At 36.5% G+C, this 24,338-nt stretch overlaps 1 protein-coding gene across 2 annotated transcripts in view; it reads left to right on the forward strand.

Moving 5' to 3' along the window:
* Positions 1–24,027, forward strand: part of HERC5 (HECT and RLD domain containing E3 ubiquitin protein ligase 5) — a 38,981-nt gene extending 14,954 nt beyond the window's left edge. For both annotated transcript variants that reach the window (XM_033106602.1, XM_033106603.1), the window contains 12 exons: positions 1,150–1,339; positions 2,539–2,693; positions 7,183–7,296; positions 8,191–8,301; positions 9,978–10,136; positions 12,450–12,593; positions 13,785–13,951; positions 20,210–20,276; positions 21,156–21,226; positions 22,641–22,824; positions 22,910–23,012; positions 23,755–24,027. In XM_033106602.1, the coding sequence (XP_032962493.1) occupies positions 1,150–1,339; positions 2,539–2,693; positions 7,183–7,296; positions 8,191–8,301; positions 9,978–10,136; positions 12,450–12,593; positions 13,785–13,951; positions 20,210–20,276; positions 21,156–21,226; positions 22,641–22,824; positions 22,910–23,012; positions 23,755–23,960 (1,671 nt within the window). In that variant the 3' untranslated portion in view covers positions 23,961–24,027. The remainder of the gene's footprint in view (positions 1–1,149; positions 1,340–2,538; positions 2,694–7,182; positions 7,297–8,190; positions 8,302–9,977; positions 10,137–12,449; positions 12,594–13,784; positions 13,952–20,209; positions 20,277–21,155; positions 21,227–22,640; positions 22,825–22,909; positions 23,013–23,754) is intronic.
* The last annotated feature ends 311 nt before the right edge of the window (positions 24,028–24,338 follow it).

Here is a 24,338-nt window from a genome sequence, read left to right on the forward strand (position 1 = left end):
CTTCCTTTTCTGTAGGTTCTAGAATGTTCTTGTTCTTTTGAGATTGTTGCTTCTTTGTTTCAGCACTGTTACTACTATCTTTAGGTGTCCCACTTGCAGATATTCCAGACATGCTTAGCCTTTCTTGATTTCAGCCTTTATTAATTTATCCGCCTGTTCTTTTGTACTGGTTGATCTAGGGGTAGTACTTGTTATGTCTCTCAGTCTATTTCTTTCTGGATCTTACTTTGGTTCCTTTTCCTCTCTCCTTCACTTCTTTCCTCTTTGCCTGCTCCTTCCTTCCCCTCCCCTTCCCTCTTTCTTTTCTCTCCTCCCTGTCCCCCTCATTTGGTCTTTCCCTCTGTTTCTATAATCTGGCTCTCATCTCTGTCCCTCCCTCTCAGCTCCGTCACCTGTTCTGTTGTTCTGTCTGCAATAATGCATTCTGGATCTTAGCTGCAAGTTCTCTTTTACATACCTTTATCTCAAGAGAAGATGGGAAGTTTAATTCTGTTAACTTTGGCAAAACTATGGCCCCATTGGGGTCTAAGGTAAAATGGATCCCTAACCATGAACCTTTGTCAGGATTCTGCAGCACTTAATGGAAAGATTACCAAAAATAGAAAGCCATTTCTGCATCTGTGAAGGGAAGAGATTGGATCAGCTTATCACTAAGGCTAATATACCTTGGTTGTGCCAGAACAATATCATATAATGTGCAAGTGACATAATCATAGAGCAGTCTTCCATTATTTCAAGTGGGATAGTTAGATCAGAGGACCTGTGTTATGTTGCTGTTTTGAGATTACCGTGATATGGATTCACAGACAGTTGGCATTCGTTCATTTATTTAGCAAACATTTAAATACTTGCTATGTATAGGGCACTGTAATGAGGACTCCTGATGAAAAATGAAAGAGAGACGTTCCCTGTTCGTAGAAGGTCATGGTTTAGTTAGGGGAATAGACATACGTACTTGTCACAATACTTGTAGGTATTTGGGGGGCTAGGTGAGATGGGATGTAAACATGGTTTTTAGACTAAATGATCATTCCAATTTCATGGTGCTGTGAAACTACAGGTTCCACATTTTATTTTATTTACAGTAAGTTGCACCCAGTTCCTGCTGTGTTTTGACTGTCTTTTTTCCCTGATCCTTTTTGACCACAGATAACCACATGTCTCAGGGATAATCTGTTCAAAAATCTTCCATTTCATTCTCCGCACCAAGAAGCTTTAGAAGTTTTCTTCCTTCTCCCAGAATGTCCCATGATGCATGATTTTAACAATTGGAAGAGCCTGGTGGTTCCATTTGCAGAGGCTGTTTGTAAAATGAGTGATAAATCTTCAGGAGTTATGGGTAAGATTTATGATTTACATTTGAAAATACTTTACCATCCTCTCAATGGAAAGACATGCCTAGTAAAATTACAGTAAAACATAGGTAGATAATTGTAAACACATCATGATTTTTAGCTCATGTTAGTGTATTCTAAAGATGCTATAATAATTAACTCTGGTGATCCAAAATAGATTGTTCTAGTACCTTTTTTAGTTCTTGTAATGATCTATGTATGTCTTGGTCATGACTTTTTATTATGAAAAATATCATATACAGAAGTCGAAGGCATAGGACAGTGAATAACCGTATTTCCTGTACCTGAGAGTCAGCAATTGTTAGCGTTACCATATGTACTTCCTCTCTCTCTATGTACAGATTACATTTTATTTTTGCTGAACTATTTGAAAGTAAGTTGGAGATACCATGACATTTCAACCATAATATTTCAGCATGCATCTCTTAGTATGGAATTCTACATTACCATGACATTACCAAACCTAATAAAGTTATCCATAATTCTATAATATTATCTAATACCTAGGCCACATTCAAATTTCTGCAGTTTTCCCAAAAAGTATTTTATAGCCTTTTTTTTTTTTTTTTTTAAATCTAGGTCAGTTGTCTTGTAGAATGTTCCACCTCTAAATTTGACTGTTTTTTTTTCTGTTTCCAAGACACTGGAAGTTAGGTCTAGGGGCTTGATTAGATTTTAGTTTTCTTTTTTAAAAACAATAAAGAGCATATTCAGCCCAAGTAAGTCCCTTTTTTCTTAGGTTTTATTAAATCGAGATAACATAAGTGATGAAAAGCTAGTTGAAAATATTTTTTGTTTTTTTACCACGCTGAAATGTGTTTTTTAAGAGTTAAAATCTCATGCTGGGAGCACAAAAAGAGTTGTGCAATCACAAATAGTTCTTAATCTAGTTTTTAATACAGTATGCTATTTTATCTGGATAAAAATGTGATTAATTTTGTCTGTTTTTTCACTAGTTTATCAAGTGTGTTGTTGTGTTACTGTCAGGGAATTTTTTTCTAGGGCATTAAATTCTAAACTTTAATTACAATTGTATTTGCTGAAAAATTTATTACAAACGTGTTTTTGTAACTATGATGTATATGAAAATATTCTATCAGTTTTGGAAAATATGAACCACTTTTTACCTTTAAGAATGTCTGAGAAATTACATGCTAACGTTTATTTACCTTATATCCCTTAGAGGAATATTGGGCATCTCTGCAAGAATCCGCTTTCACCAAACTGGTCCAGATGTTTAAAAGAGCCATCATTGCTCAACTGCAATGTTGGGCTGAAAGTGCTGAGAATAACTGTCACATTAAAGCTCTCCTAGAAATACTGAAAAGGCTTCACAGGGTAAGGGTTCTTTTAGAAACTCATATATCCTTATTTTGCAATAAAAATTCCCTTGGTTTCAACTGGCCTGAATCTTAAGCAGACTCTTGATTGAAACATGAAGTTTATATTGCTAGTTTTAAAATTGTTTTTTTGTGAATTAAGTCAGTGTATATATATAATCTATGAACAGTTTGCAGAAAAGTAGTGAAGCAGACGTCAGTGTAAGTACCACCCATGTTGAAAAAGAAAGAATTTTCAGTACTTTAGAAATGCCTGCGTATTTTTCACAGATTTTACCCCCTCACCTCCTTCAGGTAGCCATGATCCTGGATTTTGGGTTAATTGTTGTTCCCTTACTCTTTTTATTGTTTAATGACTATATTTCTCTAGATACTATGTTGTTTAATTTTGGTGTTTTCAAAATTTAAATGAATGGAATACATGCTTCTTACACAAGATTTGTCTTACAGGTTCATCCAGATTGATACTTTTGGCTGTAATTCATTTTCACATCTACATCACAGTCCACGTTTTGACTCTCTCGTAGTTATCTATTCCAATATTGATGGATATGTGTACTTTTTGCAATTCTTATTTTTTGCGGGTGTTCTTTAGGAGATAACATGCTGCTATAAACTTTTTTGTACATATCTTTTGGTGTTCATGTATCAAGAATTGGTTTTTAGTTTCCATTCCTAATCCTGGAATTGATAGATTATAGGATATGAATGTGTTCTTTATTATTGGTAGTTACAAACTGTTTTCCAAAGTCCTTGGACTAATTTAAACCCTGTTCAGGAGATAATGAGAATTCCTGTTCCATGTCTGACTTTAAAACTGGGAAAATATTTTCAGTGTGAAATGATACCAAATTACGATTTTAATTGTATTTCCCTGGTTGTAATACATTAGAGTATATTTTCGTGTTTATAATTGCAATATTTGTTACCTCTTCTATAAAGTATCCTTGACTTTTTTGCTCAATCTAAATGATTCATTTGCTTTTTCTTACTGATTATAGGAGTTTTCTGTATTTTGGAAACCAGTCCTTTGTCAATAATATGTATCGCAAATATATCCTAGTTCGTAGCTTGTGTTTTTTGTGGGGTTTTTTGATGAATTCACATTCTTAATTTTTAATATAGATGAATTTGTTGATCCATTTCTTTATAAGTTTTACTCCTTGTGTCTTGTGTTAAGCTTTCCTCTTCCAAGGTTTTAAATTTTTACCTGCATCTGGGATCAGCAGGGTTTCTTTTTGGACAGGACTGGATAGTAAATATTTTATGCTTTGTGAGACATATGGTTTCTGTGGCAACTGCAACTATTTTACTCTGCAGTAGTAGCATGAAAGCAGTGCTTGGCAATATGAAAATGAATGGGCGTGGCTGTGTTCCAACAAGACTTTGGGTAAATAAGCAGAGGGCCTGATTTGGCCTTGAAAGCTGCTCTAGATAGTTTTCTAATAGAGGCAATAGCTGGACCAAAGGAAGGGTACAAACAAAGGCCCATATACCAAATGTCTAACTTAATTTAAAAGGTTGGAAATCTAGCTAACAAACTGCTTAATAAATAAAGTATACTCTGTCTTTCCACCTTGACGGGTGGGAGGCCAGGCTTGAATTTAGAAATCTCAGGCTCCTTACAGAGTTCTGCACTAAAAGGTGGAGACCCAGACATAGGCCTCCCTAAGTCCTCTGCCTTCTTTTCCAACTTTGGTTTTGTCCACACCGGGGTGTCATGCCCACAGGTGGACACCTTAGCTCATAAGTCTATGTTTCATCCCCACCTTTCACAGCAGCTGCTCCTTAGCCAGTCCTGGAGTCTAGGGGTGTGTCTACCTATGACACAGCCCACTCTCCAGAAACCAAACAAGGGAAGAGACCTGTGCAGGTCCTGGTAGCTGGCTTGGAGGCATTTGAGCAGGGACCTCAGGTTCTGGGTATCTGGAGCAGTCTAGAAAGGGAGGTGTGGGCTGCACCTAGACAGGTCCCCTTGGCCCTGCAGATACCTTACTTCCCCTATCGGAAGTTGATTGGCTGGAGGAAGGGTAGAGCCAGGACCTTTAAATCATGGGCCCAGAGCTGAGACAGCTCTTGCCCATGTCTAAAGAGTGTATTGATTTTAGCTTTACCTTTCACAATTTGGTGTTTTGATAATCCAACTGGAAATTTATTTTAAATTTATTTTTATTATTTTCCATATGAAAACAATTACCGAGCACCACTTATTGAAATGCTGTCCTTTCCCTACTGATAGGCAATGCAGACTTTGTCATAAAACAATTTTCTATGTGTGACATTCATTTCCAGGCTCTCTTCTGAACTTGTTGGTCATTTTATGTTGCTCTATATCTGTTAAGGGAAGTTACTCCTACCTTGTTCTTGAAGTTTATCTTGGCTATTTGGCACTTGGCTCTTCCATACAAATTTTAGAATTGGCTTCTCAGGTGAGAGAGAGAGAGAGAGAGAGAGAGAGAGAGAGAGCGAGAGAGACACACACACACACACACACACACACACACACACACACACCCCGCCCCTCCCCCCCCCACTGGGAATTTGATTGGAGTTGCATTGAATCTGTATTTCACTTTGGGGAGAATTCGCATCTTTGCTACTGTGAATCTTTGTGGTGCCTGTTTCTTCTGCTTACTAGATTGTCTTTAAAGTCTTTCAATAAAGTTTTGTTATTTTACTGTGAAAGTCTTGGATATAGTTTAGTCAGATCTATTTCAAGATATTTGATATATTTAGGTTTCTGTAAATATCTTACAAATTATCTGTTGGTTTGTAGGAATGCATTGTTTTTTTGTTTTGTTTTTTAAGATTTTATTGGGGAGGGGGAAACAGGACTTTTTATTGGGGAACAGTGTGTACTTCCGGGACTTTTCCAAGTCAAGTTGTTGTCCTTTCAATCTTAGTTGTAGAGGGCACGGCTCAGCTCCAGGTCCAGTTGCTGTTGTTAGTTGCAGGGGGCGCAGCCCACCATCCCTTGTGGGAGTCGAGGAGTCGAACGGCAATCCTGTGGTTGAGAGCCTGCGCTCCAACCAACGGAGCCATCTGGCCACATGGGAGCTGAGCAGTAGCTCATCAACTTCATTCTAGTTGTGGAGGGCGCAGCTCGCTGGCCCATGTGGGAATTGAAGTGACAGCCCCATTGCCCAGAGCTTGCGCTCTAACCAACTGAGCCACCTCTCTGCCCCGAATGCATTGATTTTTGAATATTGATTTTATAGCCAGTGAATTTGCTAAATTCTCACATTATATCTATTAATTAACTATAGATTCCTTTGCATTTTCTGTGCAATCATGAGGCTTTTGACAGTGCAAGATGGTGATCAGCAGGGTCCAGAGGACCAGTCACAGGAATGAACTATGGGTGGTGGTACTGGGAAGCCTGGATCATTTGGGGTGTGGGCCAGAGTCAGTAAGAATATTCCAGATGAATGGTCTTAGTTTGCACAGCCAATATAGGGTCTTTTAGAAGACCTCTTGAGAATTGGTCATTGAGGCCAGGACTATGCCCATTCACGTCAAATAAATAAATAATGATGGTTGCGCGCATTGTTATCAGTGTCTTCACTGGTTGATGGTGAGCTGTGCCAGGGTGTTCATGTGTATGTCGTAATAACCATGGTGACCTCAGGGGATGGACAGCTGGAAAATTCCCCCACTGTTTAGGAGGGAATGTTCTGTATATGCCTTGCCAGTGGGAACATGTATAAATGGTACATAGTTAAGCTCTGAAGAACATGACATGAAGTATTGGGCCCCAGAATACTTTGAATTTATATTACAATGTATTTTTCTTTTCTACCCCCCCTTCTTCTGCCTCCCCGTCCCCATTCCGGTTCAAGCTGTTGTTTCTCAGTCTAGTTGTGTAGGACACAGCTTCCTGGCCCATGCTGGTACTATGAGCCTTGTGATCCCTCCGGCTGAAGCCAGTCATTGGTCGGCCCCTCACAGCTCACGGCAGCTCTCGCCGGCTGCCAGCCGCTCATGCTAGCTGCCGGCCACTCACGCTGGCCACCAGCCGCTCCTGGGAGCACATGGTAGCCCGCGGCAGCTCATGCCAACCTCCGGCTGCTCATGGCAGCCCAGCTCCAGGGAGAGCCATTGTTCATAATCTCAGCTGTAAAGGGTGCAGCTCACTGGCCCTTGTGGGAATCCAGCTGGCGACCTCAGCATCAGGAGCACGGCGCCCCACCCACCTGAGCCACCGGGCCAGCCGACACTATTTTTCTTTGGACTTAAAGTTCTTTAAAACTTTTCTATGAAGTAAAAGTAACTAGAAGTTTATTTTCATAATTATCAATTTCTACTATTCAAACTTAAGTATTTATGTTCCTGAAAAATTTGGGCCTTGGCGGTAGAGGAATTGGGTAGAACTTTATTCTGGTCATTAAAAGAATATTTAATTTGCTATTTATTCTGATAATCTAGTAGCCATTAAGCAAAATTGTCTTTATATATAAAAGTTTCTCATAGGTTATATTTTATTTAAGGTAAGCCAGACTAAATGTCAACTGCCTGAAAACATTTTCAAAATAAATGAACTCACACACTGGCTTGATTTTTATGGAGACGCATATAGAAGATCCTCTTGGAAAAGGAACTCAGTAAGTATGGCATGTTTGAAAGGGGAATTTGATCATCAGTGAGTTAATATAGGCATTTGTGCTATAACTTTCGACATAGAAATAGCAGGGCGTATGGGAAAAGCAAGACAGACCCCTTCAAAACCTGTGTAGGCAGAGCACTAACAGAAAAGTGGTTGCTACCTGGGCAGATAGCCTAGCTCTACCAGACAAGCAGCTTGTGGAGGAGAATGCTATGCGAATATGAAAAGTGCACAAAAACAAAAGGGTAGAAATCTATCCACGTTCTAATTAGAGGACTGGTGGTATTGAGATAACAGATGGAAGTGGAGCTCTGCCTAGGGTGGGCATAGAAGGCAGGGTGACTTACCAGGAGCCAGCAGTATAGGGCTGCAACTTTGAGGAGGGTACCCTGTGTAAGTTCTCCTATTTTATTTTCTTAAAATATAGCCAAAGGGCTCTTGCTGCCAGGTCAGCAGCTGACCTGGGGTGTTTTTCCTTTTCTCTGAAGGCTTATAACTCTCCTAATGCATCCACCCTTGCCTGGCAAAAATCATGTCTGAGTTAACCATCTATCCAGGTTATTTCATTCCCATTTACCAGATGCATCTGAACTAATTTACATTTCAGAAGTATAGGTTGCAGCAGAACAGACTCTTTGGGAAAGTGTCCAGGGTTTATAATTGCTAAATTAAATGAGCACTGAAAATACTAAGTTTCTATACCTTTCACTGGTACAGTAAAACATGTTCTCAAAATTTTATTATGTATGTAAGTAGTACAGACCAGCACTTAGAATTGGTTTGGCCATAAGTACTGAGACCTGAAACCATCAGGGATTTAAGGCTATGAAGTAAGGCATCAGATATCTCCTGTCCTTTCATTTATCAGAATTGTTCTCATTTCCATTTTTAGGACACTTCCGTAGACATCCAGTATCCTGTCATATTTAGTCATTTTCCATTTACCTTTAATATTCAGTCAAAAATTAAACTACTATATGCAGACTCGCATTTAAAAATACAGGTATGTATGCTTATTTCTTTGTCTTCATTAACAAATAAAATGATAAATGCCTTCTTAAGCAGACAGTATTTTTGGGGTGATAAGGGAGGCCCCCACTGGTGAAACCCATGGTCGTGGCATTCAAGAAGCTTATACTCTAATGAAGAGGGACACTCTAATCTAGAGGGACAGTCAGAATTTGGATTGGCTTGGCCTTGTGGCATATCAAGGCCTGATGAGCGTGGACAGCTGGACTACGTGTAGGGCTTTACTTTGAGGTTGGTGCCTATAGTCTTCTGAATGGCGCTCTAAGAGGCATAGCCGACTTGAGCTTGATTGGAATTGCACCAGTATTTAAGGAGGTCACATCTAGTGAGAAAAACATAGCAGTGGGAATAAAGGGGACAGAGGATTCTTGAAATCTGGACCCAAATAAATGGCTGGTACTCTGTGATGGTGCTATACTTAAGGTTTGTAAAAAGTATCCCCTTTTTGCTGAACCATGATCAGTTGAGTGGGTTTTGTTCGTCAGCATATCCAGCAGAGTGCTTCTGAACTTAAAATTGGACAATTGAAATGGCTTGGGAAATGGACCTCATTGCCTTTTTATAAGGATTAAATTTGTTAATATAGATACAGCATTTAGAATAGTGTCTTGCACAAAGTGAGTGCCCCAAAGTATTAGCTCTTACTGTGTCACTTTGACTTTTGTATATGCATCCGTGTATACATATGTATGAATAATACTCAAATATGTCATAAAAATACATACTTTCACATTATGCAGTTAGCACAATAAAACAAAATAGGAATTTGATTTATGAGTTCTAAGAATGACCATTAATGAAATATTTAACAAAGGAAAATGAAAGGAAGAAATGATACCAGAATTTTATTTTGCTTCATCTCTAACTATTCTCTCCTGAGTTTAAACAAGGTGCCAGCAGTAATTTTATAGAACTGGTATTTGATTGCTCTTTGTTTTGCTAAGAGCCATTGACTTTAATGATCCCACATTGCCATTTGGTTTCAGATGGAGAGTGTGTGTGTGTGTGTGTGTGTGTGTGTGTGTGTGTGTGTGTCACTCTCAATTAACTTCTTAGATTATCTGTTACCTAAAAAATCTCGTCAGGGTTTTCCTTCTAGAATAGGCTATCTTTAGAGAGATCTCTCATGCCCGAACTTGTCCTGCAGCATGCTTCCTTTCTAAACTTCTGAACTTCTCTTCTGAATGAGAATATTATGTTTCAGTGCACTGCTTCAGTGTTTACTAATAAGTCTCTTAGCCTATTGATAATTACCTTTGGTAACTAAAGTATTAATGATTTGTGATATAATGATTTCACAGGATAAAGTGGTCCAGTGGAGCCTTCCCTTGGTCACTTTCCTGCTCACTCTGATGGACTTCAAAGCTTTTCATTCCTTGGGTTCTATGTTTCTTCTGCTCACTGAGGGTGAATACTGAATATATAGCTTATCTCCAGTGGTGTGTGTGTGTGTATAATACATACATACAAACGTATATATATATATATATATATATATATGTATGTGTATATATATATATACACACACACACATATATATGTAAATGTTTGTGACATGCACTTACAATAAACTGAACCAGTTTATTCCATATTATAAATTTCTGCAAAGAGCAAATGGTGAAATGAATTGAAACATTTCTGTTTTCCTAGGAGAAAAGATTTAGAGCTTGTATATTGGCCGGAATTGTGGAACATGGAGGGTTGAACTTGTTTACCTTTAATCTTACGGTCAGAAGGAGTCACTTGATTGAGGATGTTTTGCATCAGCTAAATCAATTTGAGAATGAAGATCTGAGGAAGGAGTTAATGGTAAAGTATAATTCTCAATATTTTGCTGCTGAGATAAGGAAAACATAAAAGAATATGACAACGGGTCTTACGGAGGGCAAATTATCTCCCTTTGCCGCTGAGGTGGTCTGCTTTCCAGTTCCCCTAATTACCCAGTTATCTGTGAATTTCAGGTGATAGCTTTCAGGCACTTTGTCAGTACACTCAGGCTAAGGAGCAGCAGATAAAGTGGTTGTCTTCCCCCAACCTGATCAAGTAGAAAGTCCAGCACCAACTCTAAGAGGTCCAGTCCCTCCTGAGGCCTGACCTAGCCTGGCTGGTCAACACGTTTTGAGGGTTTCAGTGAGATGAGGTTGACACCGTGGAAAATGGAGGTTTGTTTCTGCTCTCATGCAGGAACCCACATTGCTCTGTGGAAGACAGAGCATCCTCCTATTGACGACATGTTTTTTTGAGAGTATAATTGTAGATATCTGAACATTCATAAATGATCTTTGGTTTAGTAACTATATAACTTGTCTTACTAAGTATACATTAGACACAGAATAATAATAATGACTGGTAGATCTAGTGAATGTTTTCGTTGTGCCAGGAACTGTTCTAAATGCTTTACACTTGCTTGTGTAACCCTTTCAACAAGTGTGTGGAAGGTTCTGTTATTCTCTCATTTTACATGTGGGAAAACAGATACAGAATTATTAGGTAACTAACTTATCCAAGGGTAACACGACTGATAAGTATCAGAGCCAGGATATGGGCCCAACCATCAGGTCCTAGACTTTTTAAATAAAGATTTGCCTGATAATTTTTATTAGAATGTTTTTGATGGGAGACCCTAGTTTATCACTTATCCTACTCAGATTAAAGAAAGATGGACTTGACTAAAGCTCAAAATACTATTTTAAAAGTATGTTGCGATGGGCTTTGCAGTTAGAATTGGCATCTCCATATATTTTTGCACACGAGTAATTTAAAAAATCTGACACTCATGTGATTCTAAGCTGTGTCAGCTAGCCAGTCTACTCAGCTATTTTAGTTCCACTTTTTATATTTCATTTCACCTACTTTTTAAAATTTAGATAACATTCTTCCAAACTGTGAGGCATTTTAATATGTTATCCCATTTAATCTTTCTGATAATCCTGTGAGAAACCTAAGACTTTGTGAGATTAAGGAACTTGCCCACAGGAACGGGCTGATTTATCATCTGGTCTTATTATAAAGAATTTTAAATAATTCAGTGAGGTTTGAAACTTGCATCTCTTTAAAGTGGAAGAGACATTCACCCAAATAAACCGGTAAAAGGAGCTTTACAGGAGTGCTAGTGGAACATCCAGATGGAAATGTTAAGCAGGCCTTGTGGAAATGAGTGTGTGTTAATCAGAAGAGAAGATGGATGGATATAAAGGTTAAAGAGAAAAATGAGCATCCAGGGAAAGAGCAGAGAGAAAGGAATTTCTTTTATTAAAGCAGCAGGAAATAGAAGAAAAAAAGAAAAACCTAAATAGTGCTTCATAAGAGAAAGCAAGGGAGAAAAAGAGTGAAGAAAGAGGAGGTGGTCAGAAGTGCAAAAGGAGTTAGCAAGATCAAGGAGACGAGATGAGAAAAAGTCCGTGGAATTGGGGGTTCCGGGTTCTTTGTCCTCTTGGAGAGAAGCATTTAAGTAGAAAAATGTGTTTGCAAGTTGGTGATAGCATTCTCTGACATTTGGTAACCTAGAGTAAGAGGAGCCAGTATTGTCTGATTTGGAGACAATGGTGTTTGTTTCTAGGGATAAGGGAGACCTGAACACATTTGTAAACTGAAGTGAAGGAGTCCAAGAAGGAAAGGCAGGAATGGAGCGAGTAATTAAAGGAGCAAAGATGGGTTATGATAGAATCATCTTGGGGAGGAATTGGTGCCACCTCCTCAAGGAGTAAACAGCCAAGCGAGTGAATACTGTATGCATGTTCTGGCTTTTTGGTTTTTTGAAAATCCTAATATTTCTGATTTCTTTATGTTTATTTTCATTATACTTAATGTATCTTACGACAATGATGCCAATTGAGGTAAATTTAGTGGTAAAAACTTCAGGCTTTGAGGTTTCACAGACATAGGATTAAATCTAGTCTGCACCATTTTAGCAGTTGTATACCCTTGGGAAACTTATTTAAATTTTTGAAGCCTTCTCACCCTTATAGGATTAATGGGAGATTAAATACACAATACAAGTAAGATGCTACACAATGCCTACCAAATACTTCGGCCCACAGTAATGTTAGCTGTTATTATTATATTAAATGAGACGCAATACATAGTCCTGGAAATGATGCATTATTTGCTCTGTTTCTTCAGGTTTCATTTAGTGGAGAAATTGGACATGACTTTGGAGGAGTCAGAGCAGAGTTTTTCCATTGTCTGTTTGAAGAGATGACCCAGCCAGAATATGGGATGTTCATATATCCTGAAGAGGCTTCCTATATGTGGTTTCCTGTCAGGGTAAGTCTTTTTTTCTTTGTTGATGGTATTTCCTGACAGAAGAGGTATGTCAGCACCATAGGAAATTAGGTTGTCTGGACTGTTTTATGTTAGGAGAAGAATTGACATAATTGTGGAGATAAATTCTAATTCTGATAAGGTGATTATTTTCTCTAAAATGGGATCCACTTTCCCTGGGCTGTCATGTCCACACTGGAGAACTTACACAATATATGTTTTTGACCAATTGTGGAATATATAGATAAAAATGAACCCCTTATTTCTCAGGCACTCATTCTTTGTTCTATTTTTCCTGATGAACTTGAAAACAAAGGCTATGAAAGGAAATTGTGAAAACTTTATAAGGATTACTGAGCCTGATGTGTTTCTATTCCTGTTAATACCTTCATTTATTTGTTTTATTGAAATAAATGGCATAACATTGTATAAATTGAAGGTGTACAATATGTTGATTTGATGCATTTATTATTATGATTGCCATTGTAGCAATAATTAGCACCTCCAACATGTCACATAATTATTTCTTTTTAGTGGTTGGAATAATTAAGATCTAGTCTCTTAGTACATTTGGTGATTATAATCCAATATCGTTGTCTGTATTTACTACTGTGCATTAGATCGCTAGGACTTATTTACCACTCGGTCCAGTATTTTCCCCCTAAATACCTCTCCTATCCTATCAGCCCCTATTCTGTTAATGCTTTTATGTGTCAGGGAATGTGTCAGGGATTTACAGTGACTTGATTGAATATAAACACTAAATATTATTTTTCTATCTTTCTTAAAAATAATTTTTATTTTTCATACAATATTTTCATACAATATTTTAAAGTAGATATACAATATTTTATCAGTTTCAGGTGTAAAACACAGTGATTAGACATTTATAAAACTTACAGAGTGAGCACCCTGATAAATCCAGTACTCATCTGACACCATACATAGTTACTACAATATTATTGACTATATTCCCTATGCTGTATTTTACATCCCCATGACTATTTTGTTATTACCAATTTGTACTGTTTAATCCCTCCCCCTTTTTCATAAACATTTTTAATTTTTACCTCAAGCTCTTTGGTTTTAATTTATGATTTGATTTTGTGAAAGGGGAAAAAAAAAGTTTTACATGATATAAACATGTCATTGTATTGGTAAAAAATCATAATAAGATTTTCTTGCTCTTTTCAGCCTAAATTTGAGAAGAAGAGATATTTCTTCTTTGGGATTCTATGTGGACTTTGCCTGTTCAACTGCAATGTTGCCAACATCCCTTTCCCACTGGCTTTGTTTAAGAAACTTTTGGATCAAGCACCATCATTAGAAGACTTGAAAGAACTCAGTCCTGTTTGGGGAAAGTCAGTAAACCTAGTTCCTTTTTCAGAATTCTACCTAGCATATATTTAGATAAATATTTAAACACATTCCCCCAGTAATATTTTCATGTTCAACAGTAGCATTCTGGGTACTTGAAACCAATTTTAACTTTGTCAAGAATTTTTGGATTAATAATTAACTTTCTGAAAGTTATTATTTTTCCTATAATTAGTCCTCAGGACTTACATTAATCTTTGAACTTTGTATAGAAACAGTCATGGACAGAGCACAGGTTACACCTTGGTGTGAAATCTACAAGTGACATTTATTTTTTTAATAATATTTTTTTGTAGATTTTTTTAATTTTTATTTATTTTCATTAAATTTATTGGGGTGACATCGGTTAGTAAAATTATATAAGTTTTGTACAATTCTGTAATACATCATCTATGTATTGCATTGTATGCTCACCACCCAAAGTCAGTTCTCCTTTCACCGTATGTTTGACCCACTTTACCCTCCTCTACCACTCCCTTCCCCATTACCCTCTGGTAACCACTAAACTGTTGTCTGTGTCTGTGAGTTTTTGTTTGTCTTGTTCATTGGTTGCTTTCAGTTTTATATTCCACAGATGAGGGAAGTCATAGTTCTTGATTTTTTTCTGTCTGATTTATTTCGTTTACCATGATAATCTCATGATCCAACCATTATGTCACAAATAGCAGTATTTCATCTTATGGATGAGTAATATTCCATTGTGCATATGTACCACATCTTCTTTATCCAGTCATCTATCGAGGGACACTTTGGTTGTTTCCATGTCTTAGACACTGTGAATAATGCTGCAATGAACATAAGGGTACATATATCTTTATGGATAAATGTTTCCAGATTGTTTTGGGTAGATACCCAAAAGAGGGATTGCTGGGTCGTGTGTTAATTCTATTCTTAATTTTTTGAGGAACCTTCATATTGTTTTCCCTGGTGGCTGTACAAATTTATTCTCACAGCAGCGTACGAGGGCTTTTTCTCCCAAACCTCTCCAGCACTTGTTATTATTTGTTTTGTTGATAATAGCCATTCTAACAGGAGTGAGGTAGTATTTCATTATGGTTTTGATTTGCATTTCCCTAACAGCTAGTGAAGTTGAGCATTTTTTCATATGTGTTGGTCATTTGTATGTCTTCTTGGGAGAAGTGTCAGATCCTCTGCCCATTTTATTAATTGGATTGTTTGGGGTTTTTTTTTTTGTTGAGTTCTTTATATATTTTGATATAATATTATATGTTTTGATATAATATTTTACATATTATATGAGTTCTTTATATATTTTGGATACTAGCCCATTATTGGAGGTGTTGTTTACAAATATCTTCTCCCTTTGTTTGGTTGCCTCTTTGTTTTGTTGATGGTTTCTTTTCATGTGCAGAAGCTTTTCAGTTTGATATAGTCCCATTCATTTATTTTTGCTTTTACTTCCCTAACCTTTGGGGTCAAATTCATAAAATCCTTTCTGAACCCAAGGTCCATAAATTTAGTATCTATGCTTTCTTCTATGCAATTTATTCTTTCAGGTCTTATGCTTAGGTCTTTGATCCATTTTGAGTTAATTTTGGTATATGGTGACAGATAGCAAGCTAGTTTCATTCTTTTACACATGGCTTTCCAGTTTTCTCATCACCATTTGTTGAAGAGACATATTTTTCTTTATTGTTTGTTTTTGGCTCCTTTTTCGAAAATTGTTTTTGGCTTCTTTATTATTTTTGTTGCAATCGCAAAAGGAATTGTTTTTTCCGTTTCTTTTTCTGAAATTTCATTGTTAGAGTATAGGAAAGCAATGGATTTTTGTACATTGATTTTTGTATCCTACAACTCTACTGTATTTGTTTATCGTGTCTAATCGTTTTTTGGTGGAGTCTTTGGGGTTTCTATATAAAGATTCATGTCATCTTCAAAAAGTGATATATGTGGGTTTATTTCTGGGTTCTCATTCTATTCTATTGTTTGTTTTTGGCTCCTTTTTCTATTCTATTGGTCTGTGTGTATGTTTTTCTGCCAGTACCATACTGTTTTGATTATTATCGCTTTATAGTATAAATTGAAGTCAGGGAGTGTGATAACTCCAGGCTTAGTCATTTTTCTCAGAATTTCTTTGGCTGTTCAGGGTCTTTTCTGATTCCATGCAAATCTGATGATTTTTTTTGTTCTTTTTCTTTAAAAAATGCCATTGGGATTTTGATGGGGATTGTGTTAAATCTATATATTACTTAGGGTAAAATATTGCCATTTTAAAATTATGTTGCTTCTTCCAATCCATGAATGTGGAATATCTTTCCATTTCTTTGTGTCTTCTTCAATTTCTTTGAATAACGTCTTACAGTTTTCAGTGTATAGATCCTTTACCTTCTTTGTTTATTCCTAGATATTTTATTATTTTTGTTGAAATCACAAAAGGAGTTGGTTTTTCCGTTTCTTTTTCTGAAATTTCATTGTTAGTGTATAGGAAAGCAATGGATTTTTGTACATTGATTTTTGTATCCTACAACTCTACTGTATTTGTTTATCGTGTCTAATCGTTTTTTGGTGGAGTCTTTGGGGTTTCTATATAAAGAATCATGTCATCTGCAAAAAGTGATAATATAACTTCTTTATTCCCAGTTTGGATGCCTTTTATTTCTTTCTCTTGGCTGATTGCTCTGGCGAGGACTTCCAATACTATTTTGAATAACAGTTGTGAGAGGGGGCATCCCTGTCTTGTTCCTGATCTTAGAGGAAAATAATATTTCAGTTTTTCACCATTAAGCATATTAGCAGAGGGTTTGTTATATATGGCCTTTATTATGTTGAGGTACTTTCCTTCTATACTCATTTTATTGTTTTAATGATAAATGGATGTTGTATCTTGTCAGATGCTTTTTCTGCATCTATTGATATGATCATATGATTTTTATCCTCTATTTTGTTTATGTGGTTATCACATTAATCGATTCGTGTATGTTGAACCATCCTTGTGCCCCTGGAATGAACCCAACTTGATCATTATATGTAATCTTTCTAATGTATTGTTGTATTTGCTTTGCTAGTATTTTGTTTAGGATTTTTGTCTCTGTATTCATCAGAAATGTTGGTCTGTAGTTTCCGTGTGTGTGGGGGTCGGGGGGCGGTGTTATCCTTACCAGGTTTTTGGTATTAAGGTAATGTTGGCCTCAAAATGAGTTAGGAAGTACTGCCTCTTCCTCAATTTTTTGGAAGAGTTTGAGGAGTATAGTTATTAAATCATCTTTGTTTGGTACAATTTACTAGTGAAGCCATCTGGTTGTGGACTTTTGCTTTTGGGGAATCCTTGGATAATTGTTCAGTTTCCTTACTGTTGATTTGGTCTATTTAGATTTTCCAGTTCTTTCATCGTGATTCAGTCTAGAAAGGTTATATATTTTAAAGAACTTGTTCATTTCTTCTAGGTTATTGAATTTGGTGGCATATATGTTCCTTCATAGTATTATCATAGGATCCTTTGTATTTCTGTGGTAGCCGTTGTAACTTCTCCTTTTACTTCTGATTTTGTTTGTCTTTTCTCTGTTTTCCTTAGTGAGTCTAGCCAACGGTTTGTCAATTTTATTAATCTTTTCAAAAGACCAGTTCTTTGTTGCATTAATTTTTTTCTATTGTCTTTTTGTTCTCTATTTCATTTAATTCTCCTCTGATTTTTATTATTTCCTTCCTTCTGATGACTTTGGGTTTCATTTGTTTTTTCTCTAGTTCTCTAACATGTAATGTTGGGTTGTTTAGGATTTTTCTTGTTTCTTGAGATAGGCCTTTAATGATATAGTATATGGATTACCTAAATGTTCTTCAAGAAGAAAATTATATATTTTTGGTATATTTATACAGTGGAATACTATGGAGATTTTTTAAAGAATGAGAATAATCCTATTATTATCCCCATTTTACAGATGAGGAAACTAAAACACAGACAGGTTAGGTAACTTGGCCCAGGCCCCATAGAATAGAACCATGATTTGAACAGTCTTGCTTTAGAGTCCAACTAGTAATCATTATGCTAATAATACTAATAAGATAAGGGGAAAAATATCAAAAACACAAGATTTAGAAAGGAGAGATAAATTTGTTTTTTTTACTGAAAACATTGTAAGTCACCTAAATAATGCTTAGGCATACGAAGACTTAATAAGCTTAATAACTCAATACACATAAACTTAATAAATATAAAAGTCATTAAATCTGTATCAGCATTTCTCAAACTTTTTAGGTCTTAAGACTCTTAAAAATTAGTGAGGACCCCAAAGAGTTGTACATTTGTTTTAAATACAGGAATATACAAACGTTCTATTAACTATTATAGAGCCTCTGGAAAACACTGTTCTGTACTCATGACAGAATGTGAAAGAGGCAAGTAACATCTTAGTATTATTATGAACATAGTTTTGACCTATGGGTCCCTGTAATGTCCTCAGTGATTCCCAGAAGTTGCTGGTCTGGGTCACACTTTGAGAAGTGCTGATCTCTATATTCAATAAAACTCCAATTTTAATTCCAGCAGGCTTTTTATAAAACTCGACAAGCTGATTCTAAAATTTATATGGATGAACAAAGGTCCAAGAAGAGCCAGAAATATTTCGTAAGATGAATAAGAATGAGGAACTTGTCCTACCAGATACCAAGAATTATTAGAAAGCTGTATTAATTAGGACAGTATGGTATTGGTGCAGGTTTTGCCATGGAACAGAAGAGAAAGCTCAGAAACTGACCCATGCGCATGTGGAACTTGGTTTGAGGTAGTATATTAGATCAAGGGGAATAGGAGTACTGTTCAATTAATACATCTGGGGAACAATGAGAACAGATACCTTATGCCATACAGAAAAATCAACTCCAGGTGGCTGAAGGACTTAAATATTAACTGCAAAAATGATGGAATTATGGACAAATACCTTTCTCACCTTTGTTTTAAGTAAGACATAAAAAATACCAACATTAAAGGAAAGATTGGTAAATTTAACTGCAATAAGATTAAAGAAGTTCTCTGTCCACCAAGAGATACCTTAATGAAAGAGAAAAGACACTCTTCATTTTGGGGGTGGTAGAAAAATGGGATGGGGTGTATCCTCTATGGGTAGGTATAAGATATTAGCAACGTTTTAGTTCTTGTTTTGGGAGGCAGGTTCACAGGTATGCTTCGTAAACATAAATAAATAAGTAAATAAGCCATACATGGACATATAATGAGAGCATCATGAACCAAATAAGATGAATCCAGTTTTGTCAGCTGAATTCGCTTACTCTCCTCCCCACCCCAAAACCCACGATGAATAAAATGTGGTGTGTTTTATCACATTTTGGTAATAAAAAAATCCAGTAGGGAAAGGAGTCAACTTGGTTTCCACTTTCTCCCAGAGGGAGGCTTTGCCCAATGATACGTATCCCTTTGGAAAGAGTTAACCAAGCCCGTCTAAGTTATACCTGTGCCATTTACATAGTTTCCAGCTGCACAAATCTCACAGTACTATAGGTGAGACTTGCATATCTTAACCTACAAGTCTCTGAGTTCACTGACAGGAAAGGAATGTCTTAGTCTCGACTTTATATGCCTTATACCTGCCGTATTAGGTAATTAATGTTTGTTGAATTAATAAATAAGTGAAGGAGTAAATAATATAATATGATACATATTACTTTAAATGTATTTATAAATACCATAAGACAACAGAATGGAAATATAAAAAGAATGGCTGTTATCCATTTTGATACAACCTCTGTTCTCACAGATGCCTTGAAACAATTAAGGTAGTCAAATTTCAGGCCTGTCTTAAGCTTGATGATACTGGGATAGTAGATACAGAGAAGGTCCTTTGACCCACCCACTCCTTAGATTTCCTAAGTGACAGCTGGTATTTAAAAGGAGGTCTGTTATTTGTTCTGTAAGTAAAGTTCCAAAGCTTAAATAAAGGTAACACCATTTCAGTTTCAGTGTCAGTAAATATGTTATCAATCCTTTTCTAAATAGAAACCAGCAATCACTGGGTAAAGGAAGTTAGGGTGCTAGGAAGAGAGCTGGATTCAGGTGGGGAGCTTGCAAAAATTGCAAATAAACTTACAAACCTCACACTTATAGTTGAAGTCTGGCCCTACTTAGACTATCAACACACACAGAAACGGGTGCTGTGAACTGTACCTGACTTCCCCCCTTCAGAACAGTCAAGCACTTGACACTTATTTTAGATGATGTATCTAGTGATCATGATTATTGACATTTAAATAACAAATTATTTGTTCTTTAGGAGTTTGCAGACACTTTTGGATGATGAAAGTGATGACTTCGGAGAAGTATTTAATGTCCGTTTTAATGTGAGTAACAATAAAAACCAGATTACAGATCAGCTTTAAACTGACTAACTCTTTACATACTTCCGTAAGCATGTCACCCTTTAATTAAAAAAACCAAACTTCTGAATCAAGCTAAAGGGTTTTTCCCTCATTTTTCACGGGCTGGGTGTATCAGCTAGATTTTACTATGTAACAGACAATACCTGAACTTAGTGGCTTAAACAGCAAACACAATTTTGTGGGCCTCTGGGCCAACTTGATCTACAGTGGCCTTGCCTACCTTCCTGGTCGTTGGCAAGTTGGTTGGTTTACGGGGTGTCAGCTAGAACAGCTTGTCTCTGTTCTATTTCTTATCCTCCAGTCGGCTAGCTGAGGCTTCTTCACAGGATGGTCTCAGATTACCACGAGATGGCAAGCCTCAACATACAAGCTTCTTTTCATTCTTTTGCTTATGTCAGAGTCCATTGGCCAAAGTGCTGTCACAAGGTCATATCCAGATTCAAGGGCTAAAGTAACAGACTCCCCCTCTTGATGGGAGGTATTGCAGAGTCACATTGCAAAGGGACATGAATACCAGGATGGGAGGAATTTATGGCTAATTTTGCAAGTCTACCACACTAGGTCTTTATAAAGTGAATACTGAGATAATGGCAATTTACCATTTTTTTCAGTATGATCAGTTAAAACAGATAATTCAAGTTTTTTAAAATTTCATTTTTCATTCTGCATGATAATGTAATTTTGTACATTTTTGTCATAAAAATGAAAAAGTTTTTATAACAAAAATGTATATTTCCACATATTCTTGAAGAAAAGACATGTGCTTCAAAGTGTTTTTGTTGATGATAGACTGTTCAGGATTATTTTGGAGATATTATATGTGTTCATTTGTGGTTACAGGTGCATTGGGACAAAAATGATGTCGACTTAATTCCTAACGGAAGTTGCATTATTGTTGACCAGACTAACAAGTAGGTACACAAAAAAATGAAATATTTGTTTATATACTGTCTCACTGGACTCTACAGTTTCTTGTGGTTATTATAATTTTCCATTCAAAATCAGTCATTTTTAACAAAGTAGAGAGTTGGTGTGTGTTGTGTGCATGCGTATGTCTTCTAGAGTTTATATTCTAGTAGGGAAAGAAAACAGAGAGAGGCTCCTGTTTTGAATTATACCACCAGCCTCTCTATCCCCTTACCCTGCTTTATTTGTTTTCATATCACACATTACCTGCCTTTAGGATTTATTTGCTTAATTACTTATCAGTGTTTCCCCCCGTAGGATGACCTGCATGACTTGGTCTGTCTTGCTCACCATTGTATATCCAGTACCTTGAGTGGTCTATGCTGGTGCCTGGTCAATAGCACACACTTAGTATTTGTTAATGTTATGAGATATTGCTGTGGTATCTTGACTTCTCAACACCTCATGGGATACCATTTAAAGGCATAGAGTTTGGGATTATAGGACATTCCCTTGTTAGTTGGTCAGAGTGGCAAAGAGATACCTAGTGAGCATTCTGGCCTAAGCCAAATATTTTTCTTTATTTTTTTTAATCTTTATTTTAAAAAAACTTGTGTTGAAGTGTAACATACAGAAAAAGTGCACAAATAAGACTACAGGTCAAGAAATAGAACATTTCTGGCTCTATAGTATATTTTATGAATATACCCCAGTTTATACGTAGTATTATTGATGGATATAAGGTTCTATGCCTCTTAACTCCTTTTTGCCCAGCCCCTTTCTCTGAAAGAATCAATAAATGCATCCAAAGGGAAAAACTGCAAGCAGAATGCTGGGCTCACATCAGTGAGCTTCCCTTCTCCCTTAGTCCGGAGACCTGGAGTCTTGTCTCAGATTTGAAAGCCTGGAGCTAGAAGTGTTTTTGTATATTATCTGCCTTTTTTTGGTTCTTACTGGGAGCGGGAGCATTTGCTACAGGCTACTTCATCATAGTTAGAAGTATAAATCTTCTCTATTTGTGTTAACCACAAATAATATTAGTATGACAAATTCAGACAATACAGAAAAGTATAAAGTAAAATATGAACTTTCTACCATCTTTCAAGCCTATTTCCCAAACATGACTATTAGCAGGTCAGGTTTTATTCTTCCAAACGTTTTCTATTCTAATCTGTTAGTACTCTTAACTGTGTGACCAGGAGCAATCACGTAGCTTCATTGTGTCTCAGTTTCCTTTTTACTGAAATGTCATAAGAATCTGCCTCAGAGAGTTTTAAGAAGATTAAATAATACATGACAAATGGTAAGCACTTGATTGTTGGATGTTCTAGCTCTTTCTTTTAGCTTCCTCCTTCTCGCCCCTCCCCATTCTGTTCAGGTTATTGCAGTAAGCTAAAATAATTTTTTGTTTCATTATAGGACAGACTATGTTTCTAAGTGTGTCAGTTACATCTTCGACATCTCTGTAAAGGCAGTTTATGGAGAATTTCAAAGAGGATTTTATAAAGTGTGTGACAAGGAGATTATTGACATTTTCCATCCTGAAGAATTAAAGGATGTGATTATTGGAAATACAGATTATGACTGGGAAACACTTGAGAAGGTTTGAAAACATCATAAAGGCCAAGTAGTTAGAATTTAAATTTTTCTATTTCGTGAATACGTTTTTCTTTTGCATTTTTCTTTAGAATGCTCATTACGAACAAGGATATGACAATTCACATCCCACCATAGTGATGTTTTGGAAGGCTTTACACAAGTTGACTTTGGAGGAAAAGAAGAAGTTCCTTGGTACGTATTACATCAGCTTTTGTCCTTTATGGGATAAGAAAATCTTCTTTGTCATAAGCAGCATTTGCAACAGCTCATACTTAGTGTAAGAGCCACCCCTAGCCCACTTGAATGTCCTCTGTGCCATGTTGTCCCAATATCAAAAAAATAAATGTTACTATAGGTCTTTTTCCCCGTGATTTCAACTCTGCCTGTCAATTTAACATTTTTCTTCTTTTCTTCCTCCAAGCTAACTATTGAGCCTTTCTGTAGTTGTATCATCATTTAGTTATCCAGGCCTCGTGGTTCCTTGCACACTCCCACCTTCAGGTTTTCTCTGAAGCTCCTTGCTCTGCCTTGAACCTTCACCCACTTCCTTGTTGCCTCTCTAAACTTTTCCCTCCTTAAAGATCCAGCTTAATTCTTGGACGTCTCCCCGGTCATCCCAGCCTGATTCTCTCTCCCTGCTCTGAACCACAGCATTTACACTCAGGAGGCACTGAATTCCGTATTTTATTTGGCTGTCTTACACCCTTTTATTTTTCTCGTTTATCTTTTTCTGCATAAGAATCTAATATTCCCAACCAGACTGTAAGCTGCTCAAGGGTAGTGACTGTGTCAGATTTAGTCCCAGTGTGATCCCCAATGCAGTCTAATGTAGAACTCTGCACATGAACGCTCAAAAAATGTTTTTGAATAAAAATATTTTCTTTCTAAATTTTGGTGATATGTGAAGCAGATCACTCAATTTTATTCTTTTTAGTGTTTCTTACAGGAACTGACAGAATTCAAGTAAAAGGTATAAAGAACATAAAAATAACATTTTGCTGTCCTGAAAATTTGAATGAAAAAGATCCCATAAAAGCACAGACATGTTTTAGTGTCCTCTACCTCCCTAAATATTCTACAATGGAAAGAGTGGAAGAAGCGCTTCAAGTAGCCATCAACAACAACAGAGGATTTGGCTGACCCTACCTCACACTCTTTACCCCTTTTTGGAAATGTTTTCAAAAATAAAATTAACTCATAAATTGATTAACATTAGTATTGGAGATTCAATATGTTTATCTGCTATTTTAGAATCACTGTGTTTTTGCATGTAAGATCTATTAGTTATAGATTAGGCTATTAAAACAAGGCAACTCCAAAACATAGTACATTAAACAAGTTAGAAGTTTTTCTCTCATAAACATCTGGATAGTTTCTCCAGGGCTGAAGTGGTGCTTCTTCCACTCAGACTGCTCTAATAAAAGTCATAGATGACTTCCCTGTTGCATATTTCAATGGAAACTTGTCCATTTCTGTCATAATGTTATCTATTGCATTTGAAACCATTGAGTATTTTCT

The sequence above is a fragment of the Rhinolophus ferrumequinum genome, chromosome 5 (genome assembly GCF_004115265.2).
Source record: "Rhinolophus ferrumequinum isolate MPI-CBG mRhiFer1 chromosome 5, mRhiFer1_v1.p, whole genome shotgun sequence".
NCBI lineage: Eukaryota > Metazoa > Chordata > Mammalia > Chiroptera > Rhinolophidae > Rhinolophus > Rhinolophus ferrumequinum.